Source organism: Protopterus annectens, chromosome 17.part0 (assembly GCF_019279795.1).
Source record: "Protopterus annectens isolate FY-2018-M chromosome 17.part0, PAN1.0, whole genome shotgun sequence".
Taxonomy (NCBI): Eukaryota; Metazoa; Chordata; order Ceratodontiformes; family Protopteridae; genus Protopterus; species Protopterus annectens.
In genome coordinates this window covers 401,144,721-401,159,921 of record NC_056751.1, presented here as the reverse complement: position 1 = coordinate 401,159,921, position 15,201 = coordinate 401,144,721, and the positions used below count along the sequence as shown (strand labels likewise).

The window sequence follows — 15,201 nt, the reverse complement described above, 5'->3', positions numbered from 1 at the left end:
CTGTACATCCTATGCTGTTTCAGCATACATGGTTAGGAATCCATGTCAATTTGTAGATACCACCTTTTTGCCTTAGGTTTAGGTATGCATTTGAACCAGGACATTTAGAAATAGGTATGCACTTGAACCAGGACATTAGAAATTAGACTCAGAAGCCACTGACAGGTATATTCGTTTCATGAGTACAGGGAAGTCTCCTATAAAGATGAATAGACTCTTGCAGGATATACATGAACTTTGTTTTCCTGATGACTATACTACTGTAGGAAGAAATGAGACAAATTGATATATTGTGTGAGAAATGCAGCTATTTAATGCTAATGGAGGCAAAACTCAAATGAAGACACTACAAATAAGCAGGTTGTCAGTACAACACACCACACTAAACCTATCACACACAAATCAGACCAAATACAAAGCTACATATGCTGAGGCTCTTAAAAGTAAGCTATCTAGAGCATAAATGTCTCCTAAATATAACCTAAGAAGCAAGTAACCTCACAAACACACAACACTGGCAGCACTCATCTTGAAGCATACATATAAAACTTACAATATCTCAGTTTAAAAGCCAATATAGCAAACCTCCACACAATCCAACATCCTTGTCAGACGACTCAACTGTGAGACAAAACAATGCACCACTAACCAGACTATGTAAACAGAAGGTCACAGTCAGTTGCCTATCAGTGCCAAGATTTCCCACAAAGTGCATGCACTCAAGTCCTTGTCCATCTGCATACATATAACAGTGCTAGTGCTCGTGGGTGCAAATGCCTTGAGATGTACCTCTCTGGACTATAGGTGCCCGCCGTCTGGGTGTGGAGGTTGAGGGCAGTGCTGGGCAAGAGGGAGTCCTGGGATAAAACTCTGACACAGAAGGGGCCAGCTGAGAGCCTGCAGAGGAGAATGTCCTCTCCATTACCTGGAAGGCACCCCCCCCCCCACAAAAGAGGGATGGAAGCCCAGAACAGAGGACAACCTCGGAACAGAGGTCACTCCCTGCTCCCAGAGACCCACCTCCTAAGCAGGAGCCGAAGCAGAGCCCAAATCTGCCAACGTTTCAAGAGTAAAGGAAGGCTCTGAATAAAAAAATGGAACTGATCCAAAACCCTCAGACCTGACAGCAAAGCTACAGCTCTGGGAGTCTGTCGGTTCTGAAGTAACTGAGGAAGTTAAGGCAGATCCTGGAATTGAAGGTGAAAAGGCTGTCAGCAACAGAGCCGTTAGAAGTGGAGGAATTGGGAGTCGTAAGCTCTAAGCCATCAGAGGAGATTAGAGAAGGGAGGAAGATTCACTGGAGGCCTGACAGAAAACGTCCCAACTCCAGAAGGGAGAGTGATCTGAGAAGAGACAGAAAGACCCCTGGCCACAAAGAGCTGATCCACCAACCTCTCTACTTCAACTTCCGATTAAACTCCTGGAGGTACAGACAGATAAGCCTGAGGGGGATTCTGGTTTGTCAAGAAAAGGACTTGGGAGCTGTCCCACAAAGGAGACAATAGAGGGTGAATACCTTGTCCTGGGTGTGGTAAGTATGTGTGTTGTTGGCACCAATGGAGGTTCCAATATTTGTGGAAGCATAGTAGACTGAGTCGATTCTGAATGGGGAGTTGAAGATGTTGGTACTGATGTGGCCGGCACTGAGGTCTGTGATGCCACAGTAGATGGTACCAATTTAGTTTGTTCTGAAAGTTTCCAAATCTTAGCCTTCGGTTCCACTGAAATAGTTGATGCAGAAGGCTTATGCTTTTGTGCTACTGGTGCCGAAGATGTCTGCACCCAGCAGCTTTTCTTAAGTCCAAGCTCAGACTTAGAGGGAGAAGTGCCAGTCTTGGATAAAGCCTACTCAAAAGAGGACTTAGATCTTTACAGGGGGCTGCCTCCCAAACATCTCTGATGCTCAGGTGAAGGCTGCCCTCTCCAAAGCAAAAAACACTGCTTCCATGGGACCAGATGGCATCCCGGGTTGTGTCCTACATGAACTCCAAGAAGAACTAATCCCTCAAATAAAACAGCTGTACAATCTCAGCCTCACTACAGGATATGTGCCCACAGAATGGCGTACAGCAACAGTGGTCCCACTCCACAAACCCTGGAAACTATCGCCCCATAAGCCTGACTAGCTTAGTCTGCAAGGCTATGGAGAGGATCATCATGGAGCTCATAAACAAAGACATCGGGGACCTACAGACACTAGATCCTACCCAATTCGGCTTCGTCAAGGGCAGATCCTGCCTTTTGAACCTGGTTGACTTCTTTGAAACAGTCACCAAAGCCATAGATGAAGGGAAGATAGTCCACACAGCCTATCTAGACCTAGCAAAGGCATTTGACACAATACCCCATGGGGGCATCATAGATAAGCTATCCAGCTTAAATATAAACCCCTATGTCACAAGATGGGTCGCAAACTGGCTCAAAGACAGAACCCACAGAGTGAGAGTTGCTGGAGCCATGTCAGACTCGAAACCAGTCACAAGTGGTGTCCCACAAGGTTCTGTCCTGGGACCGCTCTTGTTCGGTATATACTTTTCTGAGGTACAGGCCAACGTGGGAGGACTATGGCTCACCAAGTTTGCAGATGACTGCAAACTGGGCGCCATAATCAACTTCTCCAGCTGACACAAACATCCTTCAAAAAGGTCTCGGAGACGGATAACTGGTGCCAGAGCCATGGTCTAAAGCTAAATGCCAAAAAGTGTATAGTCATACCCTTTGGCACAAACAATGTGCCCACAAACTACCACATAGACAGTAAACCATTAAGTACAGAGAAAGTAATTAGGGATCTGGGGACCCAAGTTGATAACAATCTCTCCTTTGACAACCACATTGCCAAAGTGGTTAGAAAGACCTTCTACATGGCCCACCTCATCATGAAAGGATTCACATCTAGATCAAGAGAGGTAATCGTGCCCCTTTATTCATCCCTCATCAGGCCCATCATAGAATACAATGCCCCTTTTGGGATGTACCTTACCCGACACCTGCAGCAATTAGAAAGACCCCAAAAGTACCTCACCAAGAGGATCAAGGGACTCAGATGCCATATGCTGCTCGGTTAAAAAAACTCCAGCTCTACTCAGTTGCATACCGCCTACTTCGAGGCGATCTATGCCTGACATATAAAGCTATGTCCAATCCAGAATTAATGGACATGCTCCACCTCAGTAAATCTAAATCCCTTAGAGCCACACGCTCGAGGGACTTGAACCTCAGCACAGAAATAAATAGGACTTGCTGGAGGGACAGATTCATAACCCAGAGGCTCCCTTCGCTCTGGAATAGGATTCCAATTCATGTTAGGCAGAGCACCTCATTGAATCTCTTCAAGAAGAATCTTGATGAGTGGATGGGGGATCGTAGGTTTGTTCCGGGGATTACTTCCTTGTCACTATTAGACAGAGGCACAGTAAACTAAACCGTAAAAAGGGCACAGTATACTCAAATCAAGGGGTGGCGCAAGCCAAACAAAATCAGGCTAGGCTTATAATTGCCCCAGGGCAGATAGCCTAGTATGAACCTATATCAATTTATTTTTTCTTTCAACTAAGGCTCAGTTACTGAAAGCCTGACCAATTGAAAAGTCCTGTTAAAGATGAGCCAGGCCTAAACAATACACACAGGAAGAATGCCCATTTGAACTGGGCATCTTCCATCCACATTCTTGGCACTGCTTAAAGGCGGTAGTGCCTTTAGATTTATCTGCCATGTTGACAATCAAAAAAGAAAGATCAACAGGCAGCAATCACACAGAAGGAAGGGAAAAACTACTAACAACGGTAGTCAAAGTTAACCTAAAAAGGTAGGGAAGACCGATCGAGACAGAGGAAGAGGTAATACCAATTGATGGTAAGGAAAGAAAACTGTATGGTAAAAAGGCACACTGACTCAACAAAGAAAGTAGGTAGAAGAACAGGTAAAGAATATATATGTAAATATGTGTGTGTGTGTCTATATATATATATATATATATATATATATATATATATATATATATATATATATATATCTCTATATCTCTATAGATATCTATGGGTCACGGTAGTGGTGCTGTGGTAGTGTTGTCGCCTCAAAGCAAGACATCGTCGCGTTCGATTCTCAGCTAGAGCATCTTTTGTGTGGAGGCATGCGTGAATGGGCGTGCCTTCGTTGAAGGGTTGTGCGTCAGGGGCTGGTAACTCGGCATGTAAAAATCCACTACCAAACATTAGCGGACTGGAGTTCCGCTGTGGTGACCCCTAACCGGGATAAGCCGAAAGACAAAACAATAACATCTATGGGTCTACTACTGTAGATCGAAATTACACTATTTAAAAATATGATAGTAGTGTCCCACTAACACGAAAGTGCACTTTCGCAAAAGTCACTAGAATGAATGAAGGGTTAGGGCTTTGGTTATGGATAGGGGATAGCTAGGGCTTATCCACTATCTTTAACCCAAGCCCTAACCCTAAGGTCCGCGACTACCGCACCACAGTGCAGGAAATATTTCCTCCACTGAGCAGTGGTTACGGACCTGTTTCCTGTACTGTGGTGCGGCAACGGACCTTACGGTTAGGGCTTGGGTTAAGTATAGTGGATAGCCCTACTACTAGCTATCCACTATCCTTAACCCAAGCCCTAACCCTAAGGTCAGTCACTACCGCACCACAGTGCAGGAAATGTCCCGTTTGACTTAGTGACTTTCACGAAAGTGCTCTTTCGTTGAAGTGCACTTTCGCATTAGTGGGACACTACTATCTTATTTCGAAATAGTGTAATTTTGATCTACGGTAGCAGACCCAGCCTATATATATATATATATATATATATATATATATATATATATATATACACACACATTATATATATATACACACATTATATATATATATATATATATATATATATACACACACATTATATATATATATATATATATATATATATATATATATATATATATATATATATACACACACATATATAAAAAATCATCAGCCCCCTTTTTTCCATTTTTTTCTACATGGGGTCAGGGTATCGTGTTAACTGTCACCAACTCTCTCGAGCAATGCCACACTCCTGCCTTCAACACATGCCTCACTGGCGCAGATCTTCTTTCACACAATCCATCCACCTCTTTGCTGGACATCCTTGCTTCCTCTTACCTTCTTCCTGTCTGTCCCAAATCTTCCTCACCAGATTGTCTTCTGCTTTTCTACACATGCCCAAACCACCATAATCTGTTCTCTTTGATCTTTTCTGCAACTGGAGCTACCTTGGCTTCTGCTCTTTTGTCCTCATTTCTTCATCTGTCCCACAGTGTGCATCCTATCACCTGTCTCAGGCACTTAATTTCCATCACCTCTAGCTTCAACTGTTCTAACTTTACTGCCCAGGTTTCTGTACCATACATTAGTACTGGTCGCAACACTGTCTTGTACACCTTACTTTTCAGCTTCTTGGCATTCTTCTGTCATAGACTACACCCGATACTCTATGCCAGCTGGCTGCAGCCCCTCTGATTCTAGCTTTGACCTCTTCATTCAGACTACCCTTCTCCTCAACTTCTCCTCCCAGATACTTGAAGCTGTTTACCTGTTCCGCTATCTTCCCTTCTATCTCTATTCTCAGCTTCTTCTGATTTCCTCAATTTGCTGCAATTATCACTGTCTTATCTGTGCTTAGTTTCATCCCACGTGCCTTTAGATTTGCATTCCATTCTCCTAACCTTTGATGAAGTTCTAGCTCAGAGTCTGCCTGTACTGCCAAATCGTCTGCATACAGCAGCTTTATTGATCCGTTCCCTCCAACCTGTTTGCTAATGTACTCCATCACCAGTATGAACAGCAGTGGGCTCAGAGCCGAACCCTGATGTACACCCAAAGAGAACTCCTCTGTGAGTCCGAACACTGTTCGTACTTGAGTCATTGGGTCCTTGTACATAAGCTGCACTAATTCTACCAATGTTTCTGGGACTTCAAACCACTGCAGTACTGCCCATATCAGTTTTCTTGGGACTTTGTCATATGCTTTTTCCAAGTCTAGGAATGCCCATTTGGACTCTCTCATCTCTAGCTTCTTCTCAAGTATCTGTCTCACTGCAAACATTAGGTCAGTTGTGCTGATCTGAATCCAAACTGCTCATCTCCCATCTTACGTTCTACTACTCTGTGTATCCACTTATCAAACACCCTCTCCAGAACTTTCATGCAGTGTGATAGGAGTTTGATGCCTCTGTACTGCCCACAGTTGTGAATGCCCCCTTTGACTTCTACACTGGCATGGGTATGTTTATTCTCCAGTCATCTGGGATACTCCTTTTTCTCCACACTGCTATTAGTACCCGCAGGAGCCATTTCTCTCCTATCTCACCGAGCATATTTATCATATCTGCTGTGACCTCACCTGAGCCTGCTGCTTTCCCTGACTTAATCTTCCTTAGTGCTGTTCTTACTTCTTCTAGGGTGGGCTCTTCTTCTCTCATCATAGGCTGTTTCTGGTGCAGTACAGCTTCTGTAGGGTTTTCTTCATTCAGAAGCTGCTGGAAATGCTCCTTCCATCTGCCTTTGATGTGTTCTGGGCTGATGAGCAGGTTGTTGCTGGCATCCCTTATGAAGGGTGTCTGACTATCTTCCTTATCTTTCTGTCTTTGCCTTGCAGCCTGATATAGTTTCTTTGTGCCCCTTACTGAGTCAATTTCCAGAAGATGGTACAGTGCCTCTGATGCCCTATTCTTTGCTACTGCAACTTCTTTCTTAGCATCTTTGTTAGCCAACCAGTAGTCCTTCCTAGCCTGGTCAGTCTTTTCTGTCTCCCACTTCTTTCTGCACTCCTTTTTTCTTTTGATGACTTCCTGGACTTCTACATTCCACCAGCAGCTTTCCTTATGTACCTTATTTCCATACCTGGCTCAGCCACATATCTTTTCTGTAGTCCTAACACATGCTGATTTTAGGCGCTGCCATTCTTCTTCAACTCCACCTATTTCTTCCTCTTCTTGAGGTGCTAGAGCCCCGAGTAATTCCTTGAACTGTTGTACTTTCTCTCCAGTCAACTTCCAGGTCTTCACCCTGGTCTCTGTTGACCTTAGAGTCTTCTCTGACCACTGCTTGCAGCTGATTGTGGCAACTAGTGGTTTATGCTCTGGACCAACTGTTTCACTGGGGATGACTTTGCAATCATAGATTCTGCCCCAGTGCCTTTTCCTTACTAGGAGGAAGTCTTCCTGAGTTGCATGTTGACTACTCTTGTATGTGATCTTGTGACTGTCTCTCTTTCTGAACCATGTGTTGGCTACTATCAAGCCATGTGCCAATATAAATATATATAAAATGCTAGATTAAACAGGAAATGAACAAAGAAAAACTATAAAGTTTTACTTAACTGCATGAAAAAATGGCTGATGCATCTTGCGACAAGAGTGGCAGACGAGATCTGAAGTAAAATGGAGAGGGGTAGTGTAGCTAGAGTCTTAGCTCAAGAGTTTTTGGCTGGCGGGAACTATGTAATGGCTGAGCCAGTTCTGAGGATTGGAACTGAGTACCCAAAGGTCAAGGATAAATGAAGATTGACAACATCAGATCATATAGTTCTCGGCCTTTTAAGAGTTGATATTCTGAAATGTCGGTCTTCCAATATAAAACCACACACACAGATTTACATATATGTATATGTTACGTGCACATTTGTGTATGTGTTAAGACACACACATATATGTATACATATATGTTTTACATACATGGGTGCAACAATAGGAAAACATCCAGACAACAAAAAAGTCAATACTGATCTGTGCAAGCTTGGAGAATTCAACTAAAAAAACAATATTTTGCAGGGGCATATCACTCCCGCCCCTAATTATATATTCCAATTCTGAGGTCACACATTACTGTGGAAAGGGGATATTCCCAACTTCGGTACTGTAGAGATCTCACACAAATGTTGATACACTGTTTTGTCAAACAATGTGTGTTGAAAAAACAACTGTCAACACTACAGAAGTCAATATATTTAAACACACACGTATAAACATGGCTTCCTACTGAATACAACTCCTCCCCATAATCAACCCAGACACTAATTCTATATCATCCATAAGACACATCAACCAAACAAAGCACTTTATAAGTAGCATAAAACTTATGTTTACATCTTTAAGAAATAAAGTATTTTATAAGTAAAGCACATTACACTGTAATATGACGGTACCTCATCTGTCAAAACTGCAGCACACGTTTAAGTGAGAGTTGCAAACTACTAAGAAGCACTTTACATGTAAAGAAACTAAATGTGAAGTCATTACTGACAAGATTTTAATGAATACACACAAGGTGTCTTGTTGGTTGCTTAAATGAGTTACAGAATAGTCTATACATGTAAACAACTAAAGTAGGTGTCATTTTTAAGAAAACAAAGACTGTACTGTTTACTTCAGTATTAGCAGTTCTGTAGTTTAATCTAGCATGTGAAAGAATTCTCCTTTTAAAGAAATTATTTGGGAAGACTGTTACTCCATGTATAAAAAGGTTAAAACAAACTATTAAAACTTTATCGTATACAGCTGTTAAAATATGTTTTTGTGTGGAGGCATTGCATGTTTATGTAAATGCATTACTCCCCACAACCCTATGACTATACATATATAGAAATTGAGATTGCTCTACCTTGGACAAAAGCGAATAAATGTATTTGTTTTAAATGTGCCAGTATGCCTTGCACTAAAAGGTAGCACAATCTTAGAGTTAGTAGGTAGGGGTGTCTGTGTGTGTGTCTGTGTATGTATGCATGCACGCATGCACGCGTGCAAGGGGTACATGTACATCCCTTTGTAAGACACATTCACTTGCATAGGTTTTAAATAATTTCCTAGTATTAGTCTGTCAGTGAAATTCTGCCCGTTATCTTGTTTTACATTATGGATCTTCATTGTTATGACTACATAGTGTTTTGCTATCTGGCACTGTCATACTCCGTAGGAAGCTATATAGCCTAAAGAAAGAACATCAGACACATTTACTTGTGTCATTCTGGAATGAATCTATATGGCTACAGATGCCTTACAGCAACAAATAGAACAAAACTTACCAAGTAGTGAGGAGTTGTCAGAGTATGGATAGCTAATAGCATCTTGAATCTGCCCTGATCCTAATGAAGCTGAAGTAATGTCTGGTGTTCCACCATTAAGGATCTGTAAATATAAACATTTTCATTACAACTAAAGTCTTTGGTACAAACTTCACAGAAGTGCATTTTAATTTCTCATAAACAATAAATTATACAGTATGTTTATTTAATGCAAACCAACTTCTAAGACCACTTGAACGAAAGTAAATCAGAGACACTGTATTCGGCTTCTTTGATAACACAGTTTTGTTTGATGGACTGTCCACCACTACTGACCAATAATTTTACATTAAACTATAAAATCAAGTATGCTGGATAACCAAATGGTAATAAGGACGGATGTCCATATTTAATGCTAACAACCCTGGTTAAGTAAGCAATCTTGGTTCAAATGGGCCGAAAGATCTAAGGATGGAAAAAGATCAAGAATGTCCAGCTCACCATCTTTAAGGCTGAAGTAAAACATCGTACAACTGTGTGAGCTACTCTTTGTAAGAACAGAATTCCACACAGAGGTCAGTGGTGAAGTAAATTATAATATTTAGATTTTGTTACCAGTGAAGCTGCTTTGGCCTGGCATTTCTTCCCAAAACAGTCACATTCCCTTACTAGCCCATACTAGTCTAACTCAGACCTAGGTAAGTAGCAATACTCAATGCCATGAGGTTCTCATAAAAGCTGCATTATTGGCAAGTGTCTACATAAATTATTTGAGGTAAGAAACTTCAGCAGAGAACTGTGATCGCCATAGATAAATTATCTAAAGTATAACAGTCAATGTTGTGCCAAACTGTGTGCGATATAACAGCTATGTACAGTAATCGCACACTGCTTATACTTAGTAAAAACTGGTAAGGTAATCTAGCTAAATAAATGGGGGAAGGTAGTTTTACTATTATGCTGATCTCTCCTCAAAGAGATATCCCATCCTCCAAAAGACTGTGTTTAAGTGCCTCACATTTTATTATCTTATTTCAGAGAGGGTCACATTATGTGAAGTCATCTTTTTCCAGTGTAGACCAGTACCACTGTATTGCCAGAATTTTGAAGCAGAAGTGAATAATCCAATTAATCTGTTTGCTAGCTGTTGACAAGGACTGAGGAAACGAATGTCACCTGCATGGCTATACTGTGAGAATCCTGTCATTTAAGGACTTCCCTGAACAATTTATTCAATAATCGAATTGCAGCCTTTACAAAATCCAAGGCTTGATTCCAGACAAGTTTACAGCCAGTGAGGTTTCCTCATATGCAGTCCTGCATGATGAACCATCTAGATGTATGTAGGATGAGGTTTCTCAGAGCCCTAAGGTACTGTTTTGCAACTACTGGACATGGAATAATTTCCTGAATATTATTCTTTGGAAATAATTCTGTCATTTGTATGGAGTCCCGAAGTTCACAAAGGAATGCTACTGTCTGCACTAGAATTAGTTTTGATTTCTTGTAGTTTATGATTATGTCCATGAACTGGAAAAATAAATACCAATACAATCTGGAAAAGTTGTTATAAAAACTCCTTTGTTTCAGCCTCAATAAAAAAAATCATCCAGGTTAGAGAATCTGGTTTACTGTTTCTTCAAATATGCAAACACTACAGCTAAACATTTTTTAAATATTTTTGAGACTGTGGTTGACAAAATGGGAGACTAGTAATCAAAGTGGAAATCTGCTACCTGAAGCCTCAAACACTTCTGGCGAGACTGTTTTATTAAAGGTAAGCTTACTCCATATTTAATGTTGTCAAAAACTTTTTTTTTTTTTTTTTTAATATAAAGTGATGTAGCAATGGCGTTTGGCACCCTGTTCAACACACCTATCTTGCATCTCTCCCTCAGTCAGTAAGCAATCTCTTAACTCATTATCACCAACTAGAAGTCAATTATTGAGGTACTACATTCTTGGCCGCCAGCAGACTGGAGCTCAGAGTGAAAAAATAAATAAATGTGAGGGAAAAAAATCAAAGCAAAAACGGCAATTTTTTGCATTACTTGCTCAGTTAAAGTAATTTTCTCATATTTAAAATACTTAGTCTTGGCACTTGGAATCGCAAATTTAGTACCACAATTAAGTTATAGTGAAACAAAAGTGCTATGTGTGGCCCGACTTTCAAGTGCTGCAAGCTCGAGTGAGACATGGCAGCCAGCTTGAAGCAGCAAACAATGAGATCAGCACTGTGGGCAAGAATGAGTTAATGACAGCTTACAAGTTGTTAGGTTACTACATTAAAATGTATGCTTTTGTAAACCTTTGTGCTATCATCAAACATGACTGCACAGAACGTTTATAAATATCTGTTTAAGTAGCAGATTAATAAATCATTGCTTCTTTTGAAAGAAAAGAATTCTGACAGTTTGTAATCTGTCAAACCAAATATTTTTTTCTTAAGGTAGTTTACATTGATTAGAATCCCCAAAAAGTTGGTGCCTGGGGCAGCTGCCCTCCCACCCTTTATATGGCTTTGCTGCTCTTTGAAAGATACTACACATTCTCTAAACTGTAACACCATTAGCACCCACACAAAAGATCTACACTTTCATTGTAACATGAGCAGAACCTTCTGTTAGTGGGATAAATAGGTTTATAGGCAAGTACTAGACTTGCTGCCTTTGTGGGTCATTTTAAGTCTAGCCAATTTGCCTTGGTGAGAATCAAACCCTGTACCTCTTGCCTATGAGGTGAACAGCTTAACCATCATGTTAACTCCCAACAAAGTATCTTCTGAATGCTACATGAGTGACGGCGGCAGGAGCTGGACTCATACTGTTCTGACTACACACACACACATACACGTTGACTGCTGTAAGATTATAACCTCTACCTATCCAATTACACAACCTACAGAACACAGTACTTAATGCTCACTCCACTGCAGAAGTTTAAACAAATGCCTCTCTCAAAAACTTTCTCTGCTCTGGAACACTTCTCGTTTATATTAAGCTATGTAATTCCATACCAATCATCAAAACACAACTTGATGAGTGGGATAAGTATGTTTAAATTCATCGCAAGATTCACCCCTCTATCCCTTGTGGAAAGATGAAGCAAGAAGTGGAATTTGTGGCATTTAGGCTAAAAAAATATATCCAGTCAACAGTCTAATACTCTATAAACCTGCAAACAGTCTTTAAGGTCGCTATACTGCAATTCTTCAAGATCTGAAAAGTCTGGAAGATTTTTTTGTGTGTGTGTGTGTGTGTGTGTGTGTGTGTGGGGGGGTTGATTAGAAACTTCAATATTGTCTTTTTGTTTAAAAGTTGTTCCATCAGCCATAGTGCAAGTTCTTCCAGGTGTGATGGGCCGGAGAGAATGGGTGATAAATATGAAATGTTTGAGTTTGATATGTAATGTAACTGATGAATTATCATACACTACATGTTTAGGGACTATGTTTTAGGGTGATTGATAAAGACAGGTGTCCTGAACCAAGTTCATAGTACAGTGCCTGTACCAAAAGTTTAAAGGACATGTTTTGGGATGTGTGGAAAAGCCAGTAGCCCCAAACCAAACTCTTACTCTAGAGCACAAGATATTTACATAATTGCACAAATTAGATGCCCCTGAATTCTACTTCTTAATATATCAGTAACTGTTTCCTATTAGCTCTCTTCATCCCACGGTACAAAATACTTCATTTGTTTTACATGCACAAATTCAAGTATTCCATTTACCCATTTACATGCACAAATCCAAGTATTCCATTTACCCATTTACATGCACAAATCCAAGTATTCCATTTACCCATTTTCATTACTATTTCCCACTGATTACAAAAGGCTGTTGTAACTGCACAAGTGGTCTAACTCCAGTTTTGAAGCACTTTTAAGTGTTTTGTTTTCTGTTGCTAGTTATTTATTGGATACACTTCAGTAGTATAGCAAAGATTATGTAAGGATTTTTTTAAATTTGGTGATCCCTAACTAGGTCATGGAACTCTTTTTATGACGTACTCATTCTCCCACTGGCTAGATGAAGCTGCACTTTCAGCTTCAGGCTGCGGTGAGCCATCATTCTTGCGCGGCTCATTTATGTCCTATCCTTTGTTAAACCACCACACCACATGTGCAGTGATGACAACAAGGATCTGCCTCTGGACAAACTGCTTTTTCTGTCTACATTACGGTGAAGCACTTAGCCTCTGTTGTGGGCATGCAATCCCTTAGTTAAACCCCATTTACCACACCCCATACATAAGCCAGCAAATGCTGCTCACCTGCCAGCCAGCCCTTCAGGGACCATACCAAACAAATCTGAGACTTCTATGCCACTGTCAAGGTTACATGTGCCATGGAATTAGCAGGATTTGCTAGTCTTGCAGTTTAGCTATATACATGGATTATTTACATTTATAATTTGTAAATTTACTTAGAAAAAAAATGGGTCTATTTTTGCTCGTAATTCTGTTTTCTGATAGGATGGTTGTAGCCCATATGTACTATTCTTTTAAGTTTGTTTTGTTTATATAATGATTAATTTAATTTCTACGATATGGACTTTAGATGGGTAGCTCTGTTCTGCTGGGCATTTTGTATATACAGTTTATGAAGTTACCTTTTTTAATGAATTAAATGGAAAATGTGCTCCAGGTGCTACTTTGGTTTTTACTTTTTTTAAAAGCTAACATAAATTTGGGTGTTGTGTTAGGTGGGTTATGGTGCTGTGTGTGTGGTGTGAATTTTTAGTTTTTAGCATGTCCAGAAAATATGGTAGGTCTAGAGGATTTTTAGTAGGACTGATATTATACCAATGACGTAGATAAATGCTTGATAATGCACAGAGTACTAAGAAATACATATCTACACAGCACATCACATACATGCTTTTTTTTTTTTTTATATATATATATATCACAACCTTAATCTGGGATCTACCATTAAGAAAATATGGTGAGTCACAACCTTAATCTAGGGTCTACCATTAAGGAAAAGTGGCAAGTCTGAAATTCTGCTGAATACTGTTTTGAAAAATATTTGTAAAACTCATTTCCCTGACACCCCCATCCACTCAGCTCTTCAGTTAAAGAGAAAAAAAAAACACTTATTTTTGATTGTAGCATGCTTACTACTGCATCTATAGTAATCAGCTTGCTCCAGTGGTTTACCAGTCAAGAAGCATTGAAGTGCTTTTCAGTACCGGGATTTAAATATGCCTGTACAGAAAAAATATACAGTAACTGCACTTCCCAATTTCACCCTCTAACACCATGTGCTTCTGGGGCAGCTGCCCTGTTTACCCCACCCTTGCTATGCTTTTGCCTGAGGTATCATTTTCCCAGTAATGCAGGACTGCAAACTGCCTCACAGATTTATTAGTGGGGAAGGCTCATACAGAATCTGAGCTAAGATTTTTCTTCAAAGGATGCTGTAGAAGATGCTGGAAACTGATTATGCAAAGTCTCTGCTTACCTGTTTTCTGTAAGGTCTCACACTACCAGGGTAACTGAGCTGTATATGTATGAAGTAACTTATTTCAAGTGCAGTTCTTGTTTTTCCTTTCTTTTCTACATGTGCTAAAATATCACAATAGTTTGCTAAAATGCTGATCAGTACTAAAAAGGGCACACAGCTGCTGGGCCTTAATGTCCTCAGCAGAGAGGAGTACCTTCTTAAAGCAACCCCACAGCTGCAGCATTCATTGCACTGTGTGTATATTCATCATATTTACACACACCTTATCGGATATGGCAGTAATTATTTTTTCATTAGCATCTCCTTCTGGTACAGCTTGCATGTTTTCCTGAAAATTGCCAAGTATGAAATTATGACATCTTAGCTACCACACGTAGTAAGTAATTCATAACCCTGACTGATTTGTAGAAGTGTCTTCCAATATCTGTCAAGGATTCTCAACTATGTCAAAAAGTGAGTGATGCCAAAGGCAAAGTATACAACAGCAAGATCAGCTATTATGTTACTGTGCAAACAAGATGTGTTGTGGCTCTACACAACCTGTCAGTTTTTTTTTTTATTTAAAGAAACATCTTTATGACATAAGCAGTCTTACATTTATATAAATGAAAATAAACCATACTGACACAATCTCATTTGCAAACATTACAAACCATACCGACACAACTGTAGTTGCAAACAT

General features: G+C 40.2%; 1 protein-coding gene across 1 annotated transcript in view; it reads right to left on the bottom strand.

The window, feature by feature from the left end:
- ARNTL (aryl hydrocarbon receptor nuclear translocator like) overlaps positions 1-15,201 on the bottom strand; it is a 545,416-nt gene that overhangs the window by 32,703 nt on the left and 497,512 nt on the right. Inside the window, exon 14 of the mRNA XM_044059187.1 lies at positions 9,073-9,175. Within this exon, the coding sequence (XP_043915122.1) occupies positions 9,073-9,175 (103 nt within the window). The remainder of the gene's footprint in view (positions 1-9,072; positions 9,176-15,201) is intronic.